Consider the following 17,884-nt stretch of genomic DNA (forward strand, 5'->3'; position numbering starts at 1 on the left):
AATATTTGTCTCTGGATTCTAGTCAGGTGGAGGCAGGTCAGCCAAGTGCCATTTGGTTCCCAACATTACTCCACTTTATCTTTGCTTCCTACAGTGGGTGAAAAAAAAAATGTCCCCACTCAGGTCTTATCCAAGATAGGTCAAAGGGACTGGGTTCCAAGGCCTCTCTGTCTCTGTCCTTCAGAGATGTAAATTGTAGTTTTTCCTCCCACATTTCTCAAGTCATCTGTCTGCCTCTTCCTCTCCTCTGCAGCTCATCAGAAGCTCAGAGGAGAAGACAGACAATGGAAGAAAATAAAATTGCAAAGATGACTTTTATGGGGCTCCTGTTGGATCATTGTGTATTCCTCCTCCAAAGCCGAAAATGATGAGTTTAATATCACATAGAGAACTGCATCTTGTTGCTCTCAGAAGAGGGTGTATGCTACCCAGAGAACCAGGAGCTCAGCAAGACATAATTCTTCACTCCCAACTCAGAGGCAAATGAAATGACAGTCATCAAGTCCACATTCTAGAAGCAACATGGATTTTATTTGGCAGTAACTTCATTTGAAAGTGTCCCAAGGAGGGCGAATCCTCTTACATGTGGACTTTTCCTCTTCTCCAGGACTACAAACCAGAATGAAGATGGTTAGGTGACCAACATGGCTAGTGTTAGTCACTGATGACAAGTCAGTTTTGTCAGGAGTCAAGCAAGAGTCCTGGGCATTAGTCCCAGTATTCTGTAAGCTCAGGCAAATATTTTTCACATTTAGGTCTTTGAAATAATAATAATAGCAACAACAACAATTGTTATTATTATTATTATATGACATGTAAAAAGAGGAGGATCATTATATTCAAGAGACACTAAAGATCTAATGTCCTAAATGTCCTCTAGTTTCTATCAGTCTGTCGTGGTCCATGGTGTCATCTCCTGGTGTGTTTTTTCATACCATCATTCTGACAGTACTGAGCATCCTGTACTTATAGACAGACATTAAGTCCTTATAGACAGCTCTCCACTTTCAGGTAATATAAAAAATAATGTCATATCAAGCTAGGAAGTGTCTTAACCATGGAAGCAGACAGTCTCAACAATGTCATTTACAGATGACATAGCCTCCCCAACCAGAAACTGTTCCTTTGTTATTGGAAAAAAGATGAGACATTGTGACAAAAGGTTAAATAAAAGAGCTAATTAAGCCATCACGAATAAAGCTTCTCGAATGGAGCCTAACATGCCTACGATACACATGAAATGATGACAATTCTTACTCCTGGGTTTATTTCCTAATATAACTCTAAGATTAGAGTCAAAATACGTATTTCTCAGATTCAAAATATCCCTTACCCAACTATCTAGGGCTAGTGAAGTCACTATAGCCACCACTTCCAAAATACACTCTAAATATGTGTCTCAACTACCCCCAGAGCAATGTAATCCTTACCTCTTACACATCAAGGAAACTTCTCTTTGCAAGATCACTATAGAAGACCACAACCAATCAAAATACAGAGTTATGGAGTCCCAATGGATACATTTATGAAACATTCCAGCGCTTAAGGCTCAGGGAACATTGCAAAAGAGGGAGCAGAAAGATTTTAAGAGCCAGAGGATCAGGGGATTTGCTGTGAGATTGTATCTCCTAGTAATACAGAAGCTACATCCATAGAGTCTCACCAACATGACTGCCTAAACATGAGCTGAACAAGGACAGCAATAGACATGCCAAAGTAAACCAGGGCAAAGTCCACAAGCTTTAATCCTATACAAAGAACTACAGGCAAGGCAGGAATCTTCAGAGTGGGAAAAATAGTCTTCCCTGGGGAAAAGCACATTAATACATATATGCATGCATGAAAGGACAATATAAAAAGAGAACGTGAATTTGAGAGACAGCAGGGAGAGATATATGGGAGACCTGGGAGGTACGAAAGAGAATGGAGAAATGGTGTAATTATAACTTCAAAGGTAAAAGAAAAGGTTTGTGTTTTTGTTTTGTTTTTTAAATTCTGAGGCTCAAAGTAGGAGCCCAATTTACCCCACACTCTTCAAGCTAGAAATGGAAGTTAAGACAAAAATCACAGGAATGCCCAATGTAAATACAATGATTTCCTTGAAGATATTTCTTATTAATCAGATAATAACTTCTCAAAATGCCTAATCATGTTCTAAGTAAGTAACTTAGTTGAAAATACCACAAAGCCCTCATTTCTTGAAGACCTCTAAAAGACAGATGCTACTAGTAATGCTTCCCAACACTGAGGAGACATTAGTTAAAAAGGAACAGAAATCGATCCTCTCCTGTCTCCTGCCCTCCAATCACATTGCCAAAAAGAAAAAAGAAAAAAAAAAAGCCAGCTGGAAAGGTTGTGCGCAGGGTGGCCTCCTTTAAGGCAGTTCTGCAGGCCCAGCCTTCTCACCTGTTATCCTTTCTTTCAACAGAAAACAAGCCTGGAGTTCTATATTGACATCCACGCCCACTCCACCATGATGAACGGCTTCATGTATGGCAATATCTTTGAGGATGAGGAACGGTTCCAAAGGCAGTCCATTTTTCCAAAACTCCTTTGCCAGAATGCCGAGGACTTCTCCTATGTAAGTGAAAAGTTCGTGGGTAGCCAGTCTCAGCCCCCCGGGATGCCTCAGCTCCTCTTCCTGCTACCCATCCCTCTCCTTCAGGTTCATTTCCATTTGACCTGACAGGGTAGCGTTTGGCCTGTCTGGTCGCCTAGTGTTTGTTTAGTGTGTCTGACTCTAACATTAAGGAGGCAGAGAAACCCATCAACTGGTCTTCGGGTTTCATGCCTAGCCTGTGGTCTGTTTTCACGTGCCTGAGTTCTGCCAGCAGGAGAACAGTGTGTTTGCTCAAGGCATTATACACCCACCATGCTCATCTTCCATGACTTTCTTGGCCCCAATTTCTTTATCAGTAATTGGTGAGTATATTTCTTTTTACCCGGCCTGCACTACAGCTTCCTGGGAAGACATATGCAGCTATAGATATGAAAGTCCCTTGCAGGCAGAAAAGACCTCAACAACCTTCAGAGGCATCTGAGGTGGGTGGGATAGACTGGAAGGAGGAAGCTAGAAATTGTGTAGCACAAAGAAACGTCAAAAAGAGCTGGGAGAGAAGAGGAGGAGAGACATCAACATGCACTTTTGGGACATTGGGATGGTTTTGCTCATTGTTCCTTTGTTTTGATACTAAATCTCTGGGCCTTGTTACTGACATGTGGCAGTTGGGAAGAGGCCCACGGAGGTCACGGCAATTTTTGAAGTTGATGAGCTGAAAACTCACCTGCTCATTGCTTCAGGCTGGACATTAGTGAGGATGATGAATTTCTATATGTGGTAAGATGCACTGCGAATTGCAGTCTTTGGATGACAGGCAGAGAAAGGAGGTTTGGAGGTTGTTCAGCACAGTCCTTTGATACATCCAAGAGAATCCTATGGACCAGAAAAGTTGAGAATCTATTGCAAATTCATCTAGAATTTAGGGTATAGAATCAAACAGGCATCTGCCCATTAGCAGCTATGAGACAGAAGTGCTTGTTTGTGTAGGAACCTGTAGAGCCTTTGCAACGGTGGTAATTTCAGAGCGAGCTGCAGCCTCTAGTTTGTTGGAAGGTGTGCTATAGGCCTAAGGTGCTCACAGGAGTTAAGGTTCCTGGATATACAGAACAGACATCATCAGGGCCATGGTTCTGGTCCTGGTGATGTTTCTGTATCCCAGCGTTCTTGGGAGCTCTGGGCTGCCCTCAAGGTCATCTACCCCAGTCCCATTCTTATCTCTTCTCTGGCTCTCAAGAACTGGCTCCAAAATGGGAGTTGTGTTTTACCACATAGATTTCAAAGTCTTTGCACTGGAGATTCTATGACCTTTCATACTTTCCTTCACCTCTACTACATAGACAGGGAGACTGAGGACCACCAAAAGGGCAGCTAATAGCTGCCAAACAGTGGGAAGCAAAACCTATGTGTCTGAACAGAAGACCTAAGTCTAGCCTGCTTCCCTCCTTTTGCTTACCCAAATGAGTGCTACCAACATTGTACAAAAGGAGCATCCTTGATCTTCCTATCTTATGTTGGACATGAATTCACTTCTCTCTAATGCAATGGGAACACAGGGATACCTGGAGCCACTAAGTCCAGGCTTCACATCTGTACTGATTTGCTGACATGTACATTTGTGAGCTTCAGTTTCCTCATCTACAGAGAAGTGAAATATAAATACCTATGAAGTATGAACCTCAATGGGTTCTTTTAAAACTAAAACATAAGACTACTCAGGGAACAGTATCATCAAGTTGAACGTTTAATTCTGACTATGATAGTATAGTGTATGTAACCCCTATCTCCTTTTCACTTCTTCTCCAGCCCCACTCAGATTCCTACAGGTAGCTGTGCCCCCAGGAACCCTGAGGGATGCTTTCAATCACATGTGTTGACTAACCAGTCCTCACGATAACTGAGATGATGAAGCAGATCCCACTTATCAGATGAGGAAACTAAGAACTAGAGGCATAAGTTTCGTTCAACATCTAAAAGCTGGTGTGAGCCACCAGGGTCTGACTCTCTGTCTCTTCCCAACTTTATCTTTCACAGACTAGCACATCCTTCAACCGGGATGCTGTGAAAGCAGGAACTGGTCGGCGCTTCCTTGGCGGGCTTCTGGACCACACGTCATACTGCTATACCCTAGAGGTTTCCTTCTACAGCTACATCATTGGGGGTACTACAGCTGCAGTGCCCTACACTGAAGAAGCCTGTATCCTTACCAGGTTCCTACTATATTTAGACCAGCCTTCATCTAGCTGGGAGCATCAAACTTGGGAGGATTTTCTAGGCAGGTCAAGAGTTTGATGCCAGCTAAGAAAAGTGTTAGACTCTGGGGTGAGGAGGAATGTGGAAGATTCTATTGGAGGTTCTCTGGACTGTTTGGTTTGTCTCTGACCTTCATGTGCCCTTCATATAGATGTAGACATCTCAACTGCTGCTTTCACACCCCAAATCTTGCTTAGGCCCCAGCTCCCATGTCCTTCTCACTGCTTCTCCGTTCCTGTCTTTCTCATACGTGCACTTCCTAGCTTCTGTTCCCTCACTTTCTCTTTACTTGCCATTTCTTTGTCTTTCTTCACTCTTTCCACACCTTTTTTCTTTCCTCCTTCCCTCTTCTTTTTCTTCTCACCCCTTTTCTCTTTGCTTCTGACTCTCCATCTTCCCTACCCCACCCATCCCTACCTTCTACATCTACTACCCTGCTTTTGTTAAACTGCTTTTCTTTCCAGCTTCTCAAAAAACTGTCTTAAGTTCACCATGGTGAAAACTGGGGGCTACTTTCTACCTTGCTTGATTTCTTTGTAAAGAAAATATATTCACTAGTTTTAGCTTATCGCAAAGTCACTTTATTGGGCCTGTGATGTTCTGATAGAACTAGTTAATTTTTATCCTTTGAGTTTTAAGTTGATTCATTTCTCTTTTCTAAACTTGTCTTTTCCTCAGAGAAAGAATTATAGTTGAGAATATTTGAAACAGAAAAAGGATAGTATAAATGATGAACACAGTTGTCCCTCGATGTTCTAAGATGGTTTCAGAATTCAGAAATCCTGATATTCTAGTATTCTAGTCTCTTGAGTATAGTGTTCTAGTATTTGTATATATGCACATATCCTACTGTATAATTCAAGGTATACCTATTTTGATTTTTTTTTTTGAGACAAGATTTCTCTATGTAGTCCTGACTATCCCAAACTAGCTGTGTAGACCAGGTTGGCCTTAAACTCACAAAGATTCATTTTCCTGACTCCTGCCTCACAAGTGCTGAGATTAAAAATATGAGCCACCACACTACCTCAACATATATTTTAAATTATCTCTAGAAAACATAGTATCCAATGTACTGTAAGTGCTATGTAAATCATTATTATACTGTATTTTTTAGGAAATTATCTGTAAACAGTCAGTACAGACTCAATTTTGTAAGACCATTTTCTATCCATGGCTAGTTGAATCTTCTGGCGCAGAACTGATAGATTCAGGTGGCCCGTTCACTATGTGTACAAACCACCCCTTTCCCAAATTAAATTTCTCACACTAGCCTTTTGTAACTCTTGGTGAATAGCTATAGCATTCCTACTATAAACTGTGTGCGTGTGTTGGGGGGGGGGGGGATCTCATATGCTAGTAGCATGAGTTAGGACCCAGCCTACTGAAGTTTTATAGTGATCGTCAGTTACTTTTCTGGGAACTTAAGAGGCCCAGGTGATAGCCTCAGAGGGAGGTGCTAGCAAGGAGAAGGCCAGGTGGTAGGTCAGTGTTTCAGACTTCCTAGAGCCTTGGAGATATCATGATAAGAACTGGATGTTTTGCCCACAGACACCAAGACTGAGCTCATCACCTTAGAATGTGATATGATATCTTCTGGCTCAGCAAGGCCGACAAAGTAGTTTCTGCTCTGAAGCAAAGGAACCAGGGCCTCCCAAAGACTGGCCACTCTTAAATGCCTCTTGCCACCCTCTCCTGCCAACATTTGGTGGTGTGATCTCCAACTCCATAAGGGCACAGGTGAAGGTCAATTCCACATCACACCTACTTTGGTCTCCTTCAGTATTGTGGCAAAGGAGGTTACAGGGATAGTTTTGAAGAATTTTGAGCTTATGGACTAAAGTGGATTCTAAACAGGTCTGTCTGGAAGATGCTGCAGCTGGTTTGTCATTGTTTTCTGGCATCCAATTTTTTAGGTTCTCCCACCTTTCTATCAGCATCGTTTGCTGATAGAAATTTTATCTTTACTAAAAAACCCTTCCTCAGCTCCCAGTTTCTGTCTCTTAACACCCAATTCTTCTTCCCTAAAAGTAAATATGTGTTAGTGTGCCAGGAATCCCAACCAGCACCTGGGGTAGAGTAGTAGGGAAGAGAGCACTCTAAGGCTTTCGCTCTACTGGGGAGACAGAGTGAGAAGAGATAATTAAAACATGCACAATTAGCTCAGTGATAGAGGAATTCCAGAAGATTAAGGGACACTTACATTTAAAAGAAGCATATGTATATCAGCATGGTAGCACCATGTAATCCCAGCACACTGGATACAAAGGCAGGAAGATCATGAGTTTCAGGTTAGCCTGGGCTACAAAACAAATTCCAAGATAGTCTGCAAGAACCTACTTCAAAAGCCCATGCTGCCATAACTACTGATAATAATGATAATAGTGTATATGTGTGAATGTCTGTGTGAGTGTGTGTGTGAGAGAGACAGAGAAAGAGAGAGAGAGAGAGAGAGAGAGAGAGAGAGAGAGAGAGAGAGAGATAAGTGCCAACCAAGGGGCCAGGTCAAGTTCTACAGAGTAGCCATCACAAAAAAATGTCTTTAAACTCAGGCAAAGCCTACTGGAAGACCATCTCAACTGACTTTTAATATTGGGCAGGATTTAATCCTATGTGACTGGAATGCATTACTGAAGGGAGACTCCTACAGACAGAGAGGCAAGGAGGAAAGGTGTGCATGTGTAGCAAGAGGATAACTGGTCTGGTTTGGGCAAAGCCCTTTAGATCTAGGAGACAGGTCTAAATTCGAAGACTGAAAGGAATTCAAGCTTGAATGAAGAACAACAGATGTTTTGTAAATAAAGGCAGGGACATACAGTAAGAGGTTAGAGGGGCAATCCACATGAGAGCTGCTTCAGGCCAATACTAAGTGATGGGCCCAGAATATTTAAATGTGGAGCTGAGAAGATGCAGGATTAGTCACATTAGTGTTCACAGGAGCTAGAGACTAGAAGGGGCCAGTGGTGAATGGAGAGGCTGTGCAGCAGCAGCTCTGCAGTTCCCGGAGCTACCCTGTTTGTAAGTTAGGGGACAAGAGGAGCCTGGAACTATACCAGGGAAGCACAAGTCAATTTGGTACATTCAAGGATGATTTAACCTGGTTCCTCTTTGATATACATTTTTTTTTTCAAGACTTATCTCATAATAGAGGGAGAGCAGCCAGACAGGTTGTGATCTTTGTTGGCTGCTGGCTCTGTGGCACAATCAGAAAAAGAAATTACATGGTCTGATGGGAATGGCAATATGGTCTGGGAGGAAGTGTCCTCTAGACTGGGAGTCAGGAGACCTGATTCTGACAGCAGACAGCGCAGGCCTCATCCCAGACAGTGCCCTTCTGAGAGTCCTCTAGGCTCTGGGAGGTGACTTTATCTTCATAGAGCAACTGAGGACTTTCTGGCCTTTCTGTCCTGCTGTGGGACTCAGAAACACCCACAAAGACATAAGTGCTATGCAAAGGACAGACCTTCTATTCATATATATCCGGGTTTGAATGTTGCCGTAGCCCCACAGTAGATGGGCCCCTTTGAATAGGTTGCATAATCTAACTGGCCTCAGTGTCTTAACCTGTAACTTGGAGCTATAATCGTACAATGTTCTGAGACATCTCATTATGATTAAGTTAAAGGAAATAATAATATACATTTGCAAAGGTTTACACAGTGACTAGTGGTCTTTGGCACTCTTGCCTGTCCATGCTGTAGCAAGAATACAGGTCTGGCATTAGTCTAGCATTCCAGGTGTGAGTTCTGTTTTATTCTCTGAGGGGCTTGATGCAATTATATAACCACTCCAGACTTTAGTTCTTTATCTGTAAAGTGAGGATGACAATGAGTTACTTCTCATAAAGGTTCTGAGGGTTACATGGGGAAGGCTATGTTGTCATGAACATGCTACATGCTCAGTGATATTAGATATCATTCTCTCACTTTTCCTTCCCATCATTTGTTGTTCTTGTGAAATTATAGATTCCTGATTCTTTCAGGCCACTCTTCAGTACGTCCTATTTACATTTAATTGGCCTGACAACTAATAAATATGCTATTTTTAAACGATTTAGAATGGGAGAAAGAGGAGGGGATAAACCAGAATCATAAAGTTACTTGATGACTCTCCAGCCTTTGTTTATGGTCTGGTTACAAGCTGAAAGGAAACCGCTCCTTAACATAATGGATGAGAAAAATAATGGAAAGAACGAGCCTGGGTCCTGAGCAGAATGGTTTCCTGTGGCTGCGGCCATACTGAAATCAGATAATGCTGGCTCTGAAGAATAGTACAGCTAGCCAAGGGAAGATACCAAGATTCTGTCAGCTAACTGCTGTTAGTTCAGACCTCAGTGGATCCCTCACAGTAGGTCCTCTGAAATGTTCATCAAACTTTTTTATTTACTCATCAGTTCAACAAAACTCATTAGATATTGGAAAGAGATGGGAATAAGGCACAGTCCTTGTATCCAAGAAGATAGATTTTTGAGCAAAGAGGACAAGGGAAAGAGAATAAAGGTCCTGGCAGGAGAAAGATCTGCTGGGCTTGGGAGGAGGGGTCAGCAAGGAGCAGAGAGGGAAGAACTTCCTAGAAGAAGAGAAACCAGGGCCCAGACCTCTAGGGTGAATGGATGCAAACTAGGGAAGAAGGGGTGGAGCCACCTTCCTGGCAGAGGGAGAAGTGGGAGAGGCCAAATGCCAGGGAAAGGATGCTCTGTCTAAGCATTCCAGGGTAGCCGGGTCTGGGCCTGGGCCAGGAACAAGCAGTGATCAATAACCACGGGAGAAAGACCTGTGAAAGAAGCACATTGACCATGCGGCAGTAACGGTTACAAAACAGTGTTATTGTTTGTTTCCACTGGCTTCATAGATAGATGAATGTAGATAACAGAACCATAGATATAAGAACTCTGGCAGGCCCAGAGAGCACCCAGTCAGTCTCAGGAAATTAAGAAGTTCCAATTAATTCTAGTCACAAAGCCGTCTCAGTTGAGCAATTACTGTGTCTGGTCTGATCCAAAACATCAAGCCTCTTCAAAGAAAATCATCCCCACCCTCTGGGCCTGTTGAAAACAGGCTGATCATGGTGACCTCCATTTACTCTTCTGGGGTCAAGCAGGATGAGGGAGCACTGGAAAGGGACAAGATGAGCCTCTGATACCTAGGGGATGGCATGGGCTCTTCCACATGAGCCCCACTTTCCAGTGCTAGATACCAGAGGGTTGCTTAGAAGATCTGTCAGCTGGACTTCCTTCCTCAGCCCCAAATGACCTGGCTGCTCTACCCAGTGAGGGCCACTGCATCTCATAGATGGTCCTCTCCTATGAAGGTCAACTCAAGGATGCAAAATGGTTCAGGTTCTCTAATAACCCTGCATGGTGGTTTCATCATCTATTTTGAAATGTGTGTCTTGGTGATTCCAGCTGAAGCCAGCCCTAGACAAGTCCCATGTAACATGTTCCTGGAGACAACAGGTAGGACTGAGTGTGTTCAGACATAGGGCACAGGGAAGAGGCAAGGAAGGTGCCCTGGATGTTGATCTGAAGAACACAGTAGAGAGAAGGATCAGCCAGTCTCTCAAATGTAAAAGAAGCTGTGGAGGAGGGCATTCTAAGATCCTTTTGAGCTGTGAGGACATAAAGGGTTCATGCAACATGCAAATGGTGAATTTTAGTAGTTAGATGGCTCCATGGTCCTGAAGCTCTGGAGAAAGACCTCCGCTTTGGACAGGTTCATCATAAGTATGAGGCACCATGAAGTCACAATAAAGTGGTTTTCTTGAGGCAGCATCTGCCTCATGAGTTGATGCTGGTTTGAGAGTCAGGATCTCAGTCCCATTGTGACCTTTAGCTGTGTGACCTTGGCTAGGTCACTTGAGCCCTCTAATCTGTTTACTCACAGATAGCCCTTAGTGAATGCCAACAACTGAAAGAATGAAATAGAGGAAGGTCTTGCTCTTCGTCCATTAGACCATGTGACTCTCTGAGGTGGTGGTAGGGTCTGGGATCCGACCTGTTCTGCAGGCTGAGCTGTGGGATCTGAGCCATTCTGCAGGCTGACCTGTGCTCCAGAGCGAGGGTGGGAGTGCTGCCTGGGTTTTCTTTCTTGCTGGAAAGATTGTAAGTTTTGGGTAGATGAAGAATAGGAAGAAGTCAGATCTGACATGCTTTTCGGTATTTTTCTCAGATAAATCAGACAACTCAGAACTTTCCAGTTTCTTATTTATCACACTCAGGATCATAGCTTTGCTGAGATTTATAAGAAGCCAAAATATAAACCTTCAGTTAGAGGGTTTGGAGAGTAGAATATTAAACCTTACTGAAGTCTGATAATTATTTTTTATCTTCCCTAAAGATATAAACTGTGGTTTGAACTTTAAATAGGAATGTTTTCTAGACAACTGGTTAAATGAATAGTAGCAGAGACATCCTAATAGTGAACTCTGTTCCTGACCCCCAGCACTAACGCAGTGGCTGCAGCTCTGGCTGCAAACTTGTCATGTAGGTTTGCGTGGGAGGTCAGTAGTGCTCTGGGCCCCAGTTTTCCCACCTCCTTAGGTTAGAAGACAAGATGGTAGATCTGCAAGCTTATTTCCAAATCAATAGGAAGGTAGTTAGGCATGGGGGCATATGGATGGGTGGGTGCAGATAATCACTTGATTTGGGTCTTTGAGACAGAAGTAGAGGAAGGGACGCTCAGAAAAAAATCAAATGACATTCCTGGGATGCCAAGTATTAGAGTCAAGGTTTAAATCCAGAGAGTCCAGCTCTAAGTGCCACCTGGCAAGCCATCTTGCCGTCCTCTCTGCTTCCCTCCCACATCTCCCTGGAGGGCAGGAACTTTGCTTATGAACTCCAGAGAGACTGGGACTCATACAGCTCTTAATGTTATTCTACCTACAGAAACCCCTTCCTGTAGGACTGGCCCCTGATGCTAACCTGTCTGTCATTCCTGATGACCCAGACCTAGGTCTGCTGACTGACACCAGCTTCTGCCTTCCCCTTAGCCACCTTGCCTTGGACCAATTGACTCCCACATTCATGTCAAAGTGTGCCCTGGCTCCTGAATGCCTACTGTTTGGCTGAAAAACCAAAATGTCATTACCTTCATTCTCCAAGCCTCTTGTATCCCCCAAAATGAGGTTTCTAAGGTTTTATCTGCTTTTGTCAAGTTTATAGCCATAATTCAAAATGCTGTTAATATTACTGTCAGCAGAGAGCTACAAATTACAAAGTTGTAAAGTTACTTTCTAGTGATAACTGTCAGCTTACACTCGTGGCACTGCAAGGCTCCATGGAAACCATGATGATGATAAAGAGCCTATATTGTTTCAGGATTGCAGCTGTGAGCTGGCAGGCAGGAAGCATCCTGGCTGATTTCTGAGTCACTCAAACCCATTTGTCTGCACCCATGTTCACTTGCACACCTGTGCACACCAAGCACTTGTCTTCCCACTTTCTTGTTGCAAAAATGTGGGAGAGTTCTCAAAGCCGAGGCTTTAACCTGAGCTCAGTTTCAACCAGTTGCAGTTTCGAGCTTAGCTTTGACCAGCCCAGAAGACAACAGGGTCTGTCAAAATGTCGCGCAGCATAACTGCTTTAAAAGCCACTGTTACATTGAGGAGCACTAGGAACAATTGAGGTTCTAGTTAGACAATGTAGAACAATGGTGTTAAATAATTTTTGCCCTTAGACAAAGAAATGGCAACTCGGGAAAGTGGATAGAGGACTGAGGAGAAGTTTAGCCACCTTGGTCAACACCGTTAAGCTTACAATTGACCAAAAAACGGATGTGTCAACCCCCCACCACTATACACTACCCTACTGCACTGTGGCTGGTGGACAGAAGCTTTAAGCTTTTCTGGGGGAGCAAGGTAGTGCTGGCCCTTCTTTCCTGGCTACTGTCATTAGCCCTGGGAGTGTTTTCATTTCTGTCCATCAGTTTATGTTAGACACAAATAAAATGGTGCATGGGACCGGAAGGACCATGGTGGTGGTGGTGGTGGTGGTGATGGTGGTGGAGTGAACACAAAACTGCAAAGAGGGTTTTATGGGAGAGGGAGTAGGCAGCTTTCAGTCCTAAGAATGGAACAGTTGGGGGAAAACAACAACAACAACAAAAACAAAAACAAAAAAACAACCCCCCCCCAAAAAAATCCTCAAAAAACAAACAAAACCACCAGGCTTGTTAGCCACTCCTTCCAAAGCTTTGGCCTATGAGAGACGAGTTAAAGAAATTGGGGAGTTTTCCTTGGAGTAGGGACCTTTAGGAGCCGATTTTCTTTCAGGAGCCTGATTTTGCTTGCTCAAGTCTCTAGAGAGTAACCACAGAGCTGAGTAATAGAGCTGTTCTATGTGACTCTTAAGTCTGAAGTAAGGCCTAGTATGTGGCAGCCCCATTCTGAGCCTGTGCACATGGGATAATGACAAGAGGATCCAGAACCAAGGGTTTTATCCCCTGAGCATCTCCTATATGTCAGCCTCCCGCTTGTGTCTGAGGGCACACACAGAGCAAGTCCTGACTTCTACCTGGAAACATGTCAGTAGAGATGGGCAGAGAGTGACTTCAGTACAGTGTACTGATGGGGGGCTGAGGGGGGCAGATAGAAAGTGTTTAACTCAGCCTTGGGGACACCAGGGATGAGAAGAGATGCATCAAGGAAGTACCATCACAAAGGCCTAGTGTAGAAGGAGGAGGGTGCAGAAGTCCGTGTAGACAGAGCAGCCAAGACAACAGCTAGAGCCTAGAGAGAGCTGCTTCCCTCCTTGGTCATGTGTAGGCTTTCAGTGCAAGATAGGAACTGTGAGGTGATGAGAGAGGAGAGAGCTGTGGGGACCAGCTGGCAAAGGACCACTAATCCCCTGCAATGTGGCAGGGGAAATGCCTTCCCCGGGCAGGTGAGGCAGGACAGCTCACAGGGCCAGCTGAGCTAGACAAATGCACCATGATGCCAAGCTAGTAACTTGGAGTTTCTCAGATTATGCTGCTAGCCCAGGTTTGAGGACATTGCTCAGTGACATTATCAGTCTCCTGATATGAGACTCACAAAGCACATTCTTTATTAATCTGTTATCAACCACTGATATGCTATATGATTTTGAACAAACTACCCCGCTTCCCTCCTTGGATCCTAACTATTAAAAAGGGATTTGGACAAAGAGCTTCAGCCACCAAATTTCATTCAAGGAGTTGAATTTTGGATCTAACTCACATTTGTTGAACTTCTACTAAAGGCTGGACACAGTCATTCTTAGGAATTTGTCAGACTCCTGGAGCGCCAGCTATTCTCCACAGAACAACCTCAGAATCAACACCACATCTCACCCCAGGCTGCACACCCGGCAGAGACACATTGCCTGGCTAGGGTTTCTTTCCATCAATATTTTCCTCAAGATGATAAATGTGCTGCCAATAAGAGGAGGCAGCTGCCAGCTCTGTCTGAGACAAGGGTCTTTAGCTGGACTATGGCCGTGATTGGCTTGTTGATGTGTCTCCAAAGAGGGAGGGATCTGGAGGGAACTCTGAGGAGGCTCAGGACCAGAGCTCTCAGTCTCTGAGTCTACACAGATTTGCCTTGGGTTAATAGGGCTTCTTCCCCCTGTTCTAGTCCTCTGTTCACCTCTCTAAAATACGGTCTTTGAAGAGAAGCCATAAAGTCAAGAAGTTTATAGCAGAACTATATAGCTCACAGATGGCATGTGGCATTCCCAGCCAGGCTGGACTGGATGCAAATCCTGGTTCTGCTGTTTGCCAGTTGTGTGGCTCTGAGCAAATGACTTGGTTGTACTGATTCTCCATCTGTTCATCTGCCATGATGTCATTCTGATACTTACCTCACAGGGGAGTTTTGAGTAGATGCAAACTTTGGGAAATATACTCCAGTGCCTGTTTAATTGCCACAAACACTGTAGGCACTCAGTAAATTGCACCACTATTGTTACTCTTTCTAGCCAAGTAATGAACTAGGTGAAATCAAGTTATTCATTTATGGGCTATCAGAATGGAGGCAATGTGCTTGAACTGAGTGTTTCTGAGATTCGGAGGGGCCTCTTGTGATTTTGAAATAGTAGTCTTCTTATCTAGGAGTTTGGAGCACTCAGATATTTCTCTGATATTAGACTTCTATATCTGTTCTCACAAGCACAGTTTTTTTTTAATTATTAAATAAATTCTTTCACGAGAACGAAGTCATTAGTGATCAGTGTCAGCATTAAGCCAGTGCTAGAGCTTGGCTGAGGCCGGAGCTCAGGGTGGCCAAGATTTCACATTTGGTCTCAGTTATACACATGTGGAACCCACTCCCTCCCTAATCTGGAATTGAAGAAACAAGGGATGAGAGTTAAGAGATCTGGATTTGCATAATAGAATTCAGTAACTGGAAAGTGCTGAGTTTTATTTTGTCATGTGATCACGGACCACTGACACTCCCTCAGTTTTCCATTCTCTCTGTTGTAGCTAGTTCATGAGGTTGTGCGGATCAAATGCGAAGACGAAAGTGATCCATTCACGAAGGGAGAGATTTTGGTGGGGGTGAGGATAGGGGGTGACGAGGGAGGCATATTACCCTTTAGAACAGAAAGCCGATCTGGAAAAGACAGGGACAGAAACAGGCCCAGAGGTGGTTCTTGATGGTATACCGGCAGCCACGGAGGACACAAATAATTTCAGTGTCAAGCTCATGTCCACTGATCAGGTGGCATGGAAGAAGTGGTAGCCACAGGGCTGGCAACCCATAGGACTATTGGGGGCTGGGGGAGGGGCATATCTGGTTTCTCACTCCCGGTATGGCTACTTCCCTTCTGGTTCAGAGACACCTGAAGACTCTGGCAGTGGCTCCCTTGCAGTTGACTGAGGTTGAAGCGCCCCCTCCTGGCCCTGAGGTGCATGGCTACCAGAGAGAAACCGTTCTTTCCCAGCAACAGACTGAAGACCATCCTTTGTCTAGGCTGAGGCCTGAGCTCTGCCCTCACCACTGCCAGATCCCAGCTGTCTTTGGGATCTGGAAGAGGGAGGCTTGCGCTTCCTGACTTCTCCTGGGTCTTAGCATGAGCATCACCCCCTACCTGCCACCCTTCTGTGTCCCTTTCTCTTCTCTATTCCCTTTGTCTGTTCACCTATTTGGTACTCTCGTAGATACACGTGTATTTCACATGTGGCTGTCTGCACCCTTCTCTCACCTTGTCCACTCCCTCATCTTCACCCCTACTCAGCCCCCTTTCCCCTTCCCATGGAATCAATTCTTTCTGTCTTATGTTCTCTTCCCTCTTATCTTGTACTTAGTGCTTTGTATTCATATCGCATTTAGACCTAGAGTTCTCCACTGAGATGACTTCGAGAAGGTTGCTTAGTGCTCTGACTGTATGCCTGACTGAGGGGGTCAATGAAGTCACGTGTCTTGAGTGTGGCACGCTGCCCCTGAGATATTATTGCTCATCTCCCTATCAGCCCTATCACCTGGCAAGCCTTCTGATATTCTTTTCAAAACCTCCTCCAAGCTTCCCTCTCTGTCCTCCTTTTTTTTTTTTTCTTGGTACTATAGAAGAATCAAATATCATTTTTTTGAGTCTTTCAGGAAACTGAAGACTTGTCATTCACCTTGTCCCTCCATACTCTACTCTCTCCTCTTTCTCCCCAAGGAAGGACATGGGGCTTCTTGCCTAAGCACTGATAAGGAGGTCTGAGCTGAAGTAAGGGATGTCAGCCAGAGGGTATCTGAAGTCAGGAAGTCTCTGTTCATAGTGCATCTCTTACAAGGAAGTTTTATTTTTATTTATTTATTTTACTTTTATTTTTATTTATTTATTTATTTATTTATTTATTTATTTATTTGTTTTTTTGAGACAGGGTTTCTCTGTGTAGCTCTGGCTGTCCTGGAACTCACTCTGAAGACCAGGCTGGCCTCGAACTCAGAAATCCGCCTGCCTCTGCCTCCCAAGTGCTGGGATTAAAGGCGTGCACCACCACTGCCCGGCACAAGGAAGTTTTATGGTGAGGAAAGAGTCATGTTCTAAGGCTCCACCAGACACCACCAGTGACTTAAATGCATTTGCTAATTTCTTTACGATCTGTGGCAAATTGCAACAAAAGCATGTTGTGCCATAAAGCAACAAGGAATGTTTCCCAGCACTGAACTCCTAAGAAGACATTTGCCCAAGAGATTCATGTTGGAAGCCCAGGAGAGTGGTCTCTGGCCTCTGGCCTCTGGCCTTATGAGTACTCCCTGAGGGCAGCCCGTAGATCACAGGCATATCTTTCATAGTGTCCCTTCACGAGAGCCAAGGACACAATCCTAAAACACAGTCTCAGCATACAGTTGTCTGTGGTCTAACTAGACACGGGGATAATGCAAGTATGTCTAGACAGTATCCGTCTAGCTGTCCTCAAAGATTGTCATATATTTCAATGCAGATGCAGAGAAAAGCAGGGTCAGCAAGTGGCACAGGGCCAGGCAGTTAGGAATGCCGACTGTGAAATGACATGGGTCTGGTTTCATTTCTAAGCCTGTGTATCTTTAGACAACTTACTTTGACCTCTCTGAGACTCCTGAATAGAGACAATAGTACAAACCTCCCAGGGTCTCTGTGAGAAGGAAATGAGTTAATATAAATACTTCACGCCCTGACTGGCTTCTAGGAAGGGTCGATAGCTCTTCCCATGCTACACAATTTCTGTGTGATCACATACTGGGGCTCCTAGCAGGTTAGAGGGATGCCAGAGAGACCATCTGGTGTCCTGGGTGGAGACTTGCCTTCACCACCAAGGGCAACCAGTCTTAAAGCAAAAGGTTTTCCCATACAAAAACTGACTGCAGTCTAAATCTGCTCAGTGTGCTGAGGGTAAACCACAATATCTCAAGACAAGCTCTCTTGCCTTTGGAGAAGCATTTTAGTAAAAGTCATGAGCAAGAGGCTGCCCCTGGGATTGTGGGAAAGAAGTATTTACAGCACAGGGAAGGTGCCTGGGAAGTTGTTTTGTCTCCCTGTGCTAAGCACTTAGTTCTGGAGGCAGCCATTTGAAGCAGTCACCACCTTCTTCCAGGAAAGAAAGTGTTCTATTCCCTCATTGTGCTTTCATACTTGCGAGTGGGGGGGGG

The 17,884-nt window shown here is 44.3% G+C and overlaps 1 protein-coding gene across 7 annotated transcripts in view; it reads left to right on the forward strand.

Annotated features, from left to right (window-relative positions):
• LOC116096412 (BEN domain-containing protein 5) overlaps nucleotides 1–17,884 on the forward strand; it is a 1,197,642-nt gene that overhangs the window by 1,110,359 nt on the left and 69,399 nt on the right. For all 7 annotated transcript variants that reach the window (XR_004120993.1, XR_004120994.1, XM_031378205.1 and 4 more), the window contains exons 10-11: nucleotides 2,429–2,581; nucleotides 4,592–4,754. Coding sequence is in view for 5 of the 7 variants with exons in the window: in XM_031378205.1 (XP_031234065.1) it covers nucleotides 2,429–2,581; nucleotides 4,592–4,754 (316 nt within the window). In the remaining 2 variants the exon portion in view is untranslated. The remainder of the gene's footprint in view (nucleotides 1–2,428; nucleotides 2,582–4,591; nucleotides 4,755–17,884) is intronic.

This window comes from Mastomys coucha, unplaced genomic scaffold, assembly GCF_008632895.1.
Source record: "Mastomys coucha isolate ucsf_1 unplaced genomic scaffold, UCSF_Mcou_1 pScaffold18, whole genome shotgun sequence".
NCBI classification, from domain to species: Eukaryota; Metazoa; Chordata; class Mammalia; order Rodentia; family Muridae; genus Mastomys; species Mastomys coucha.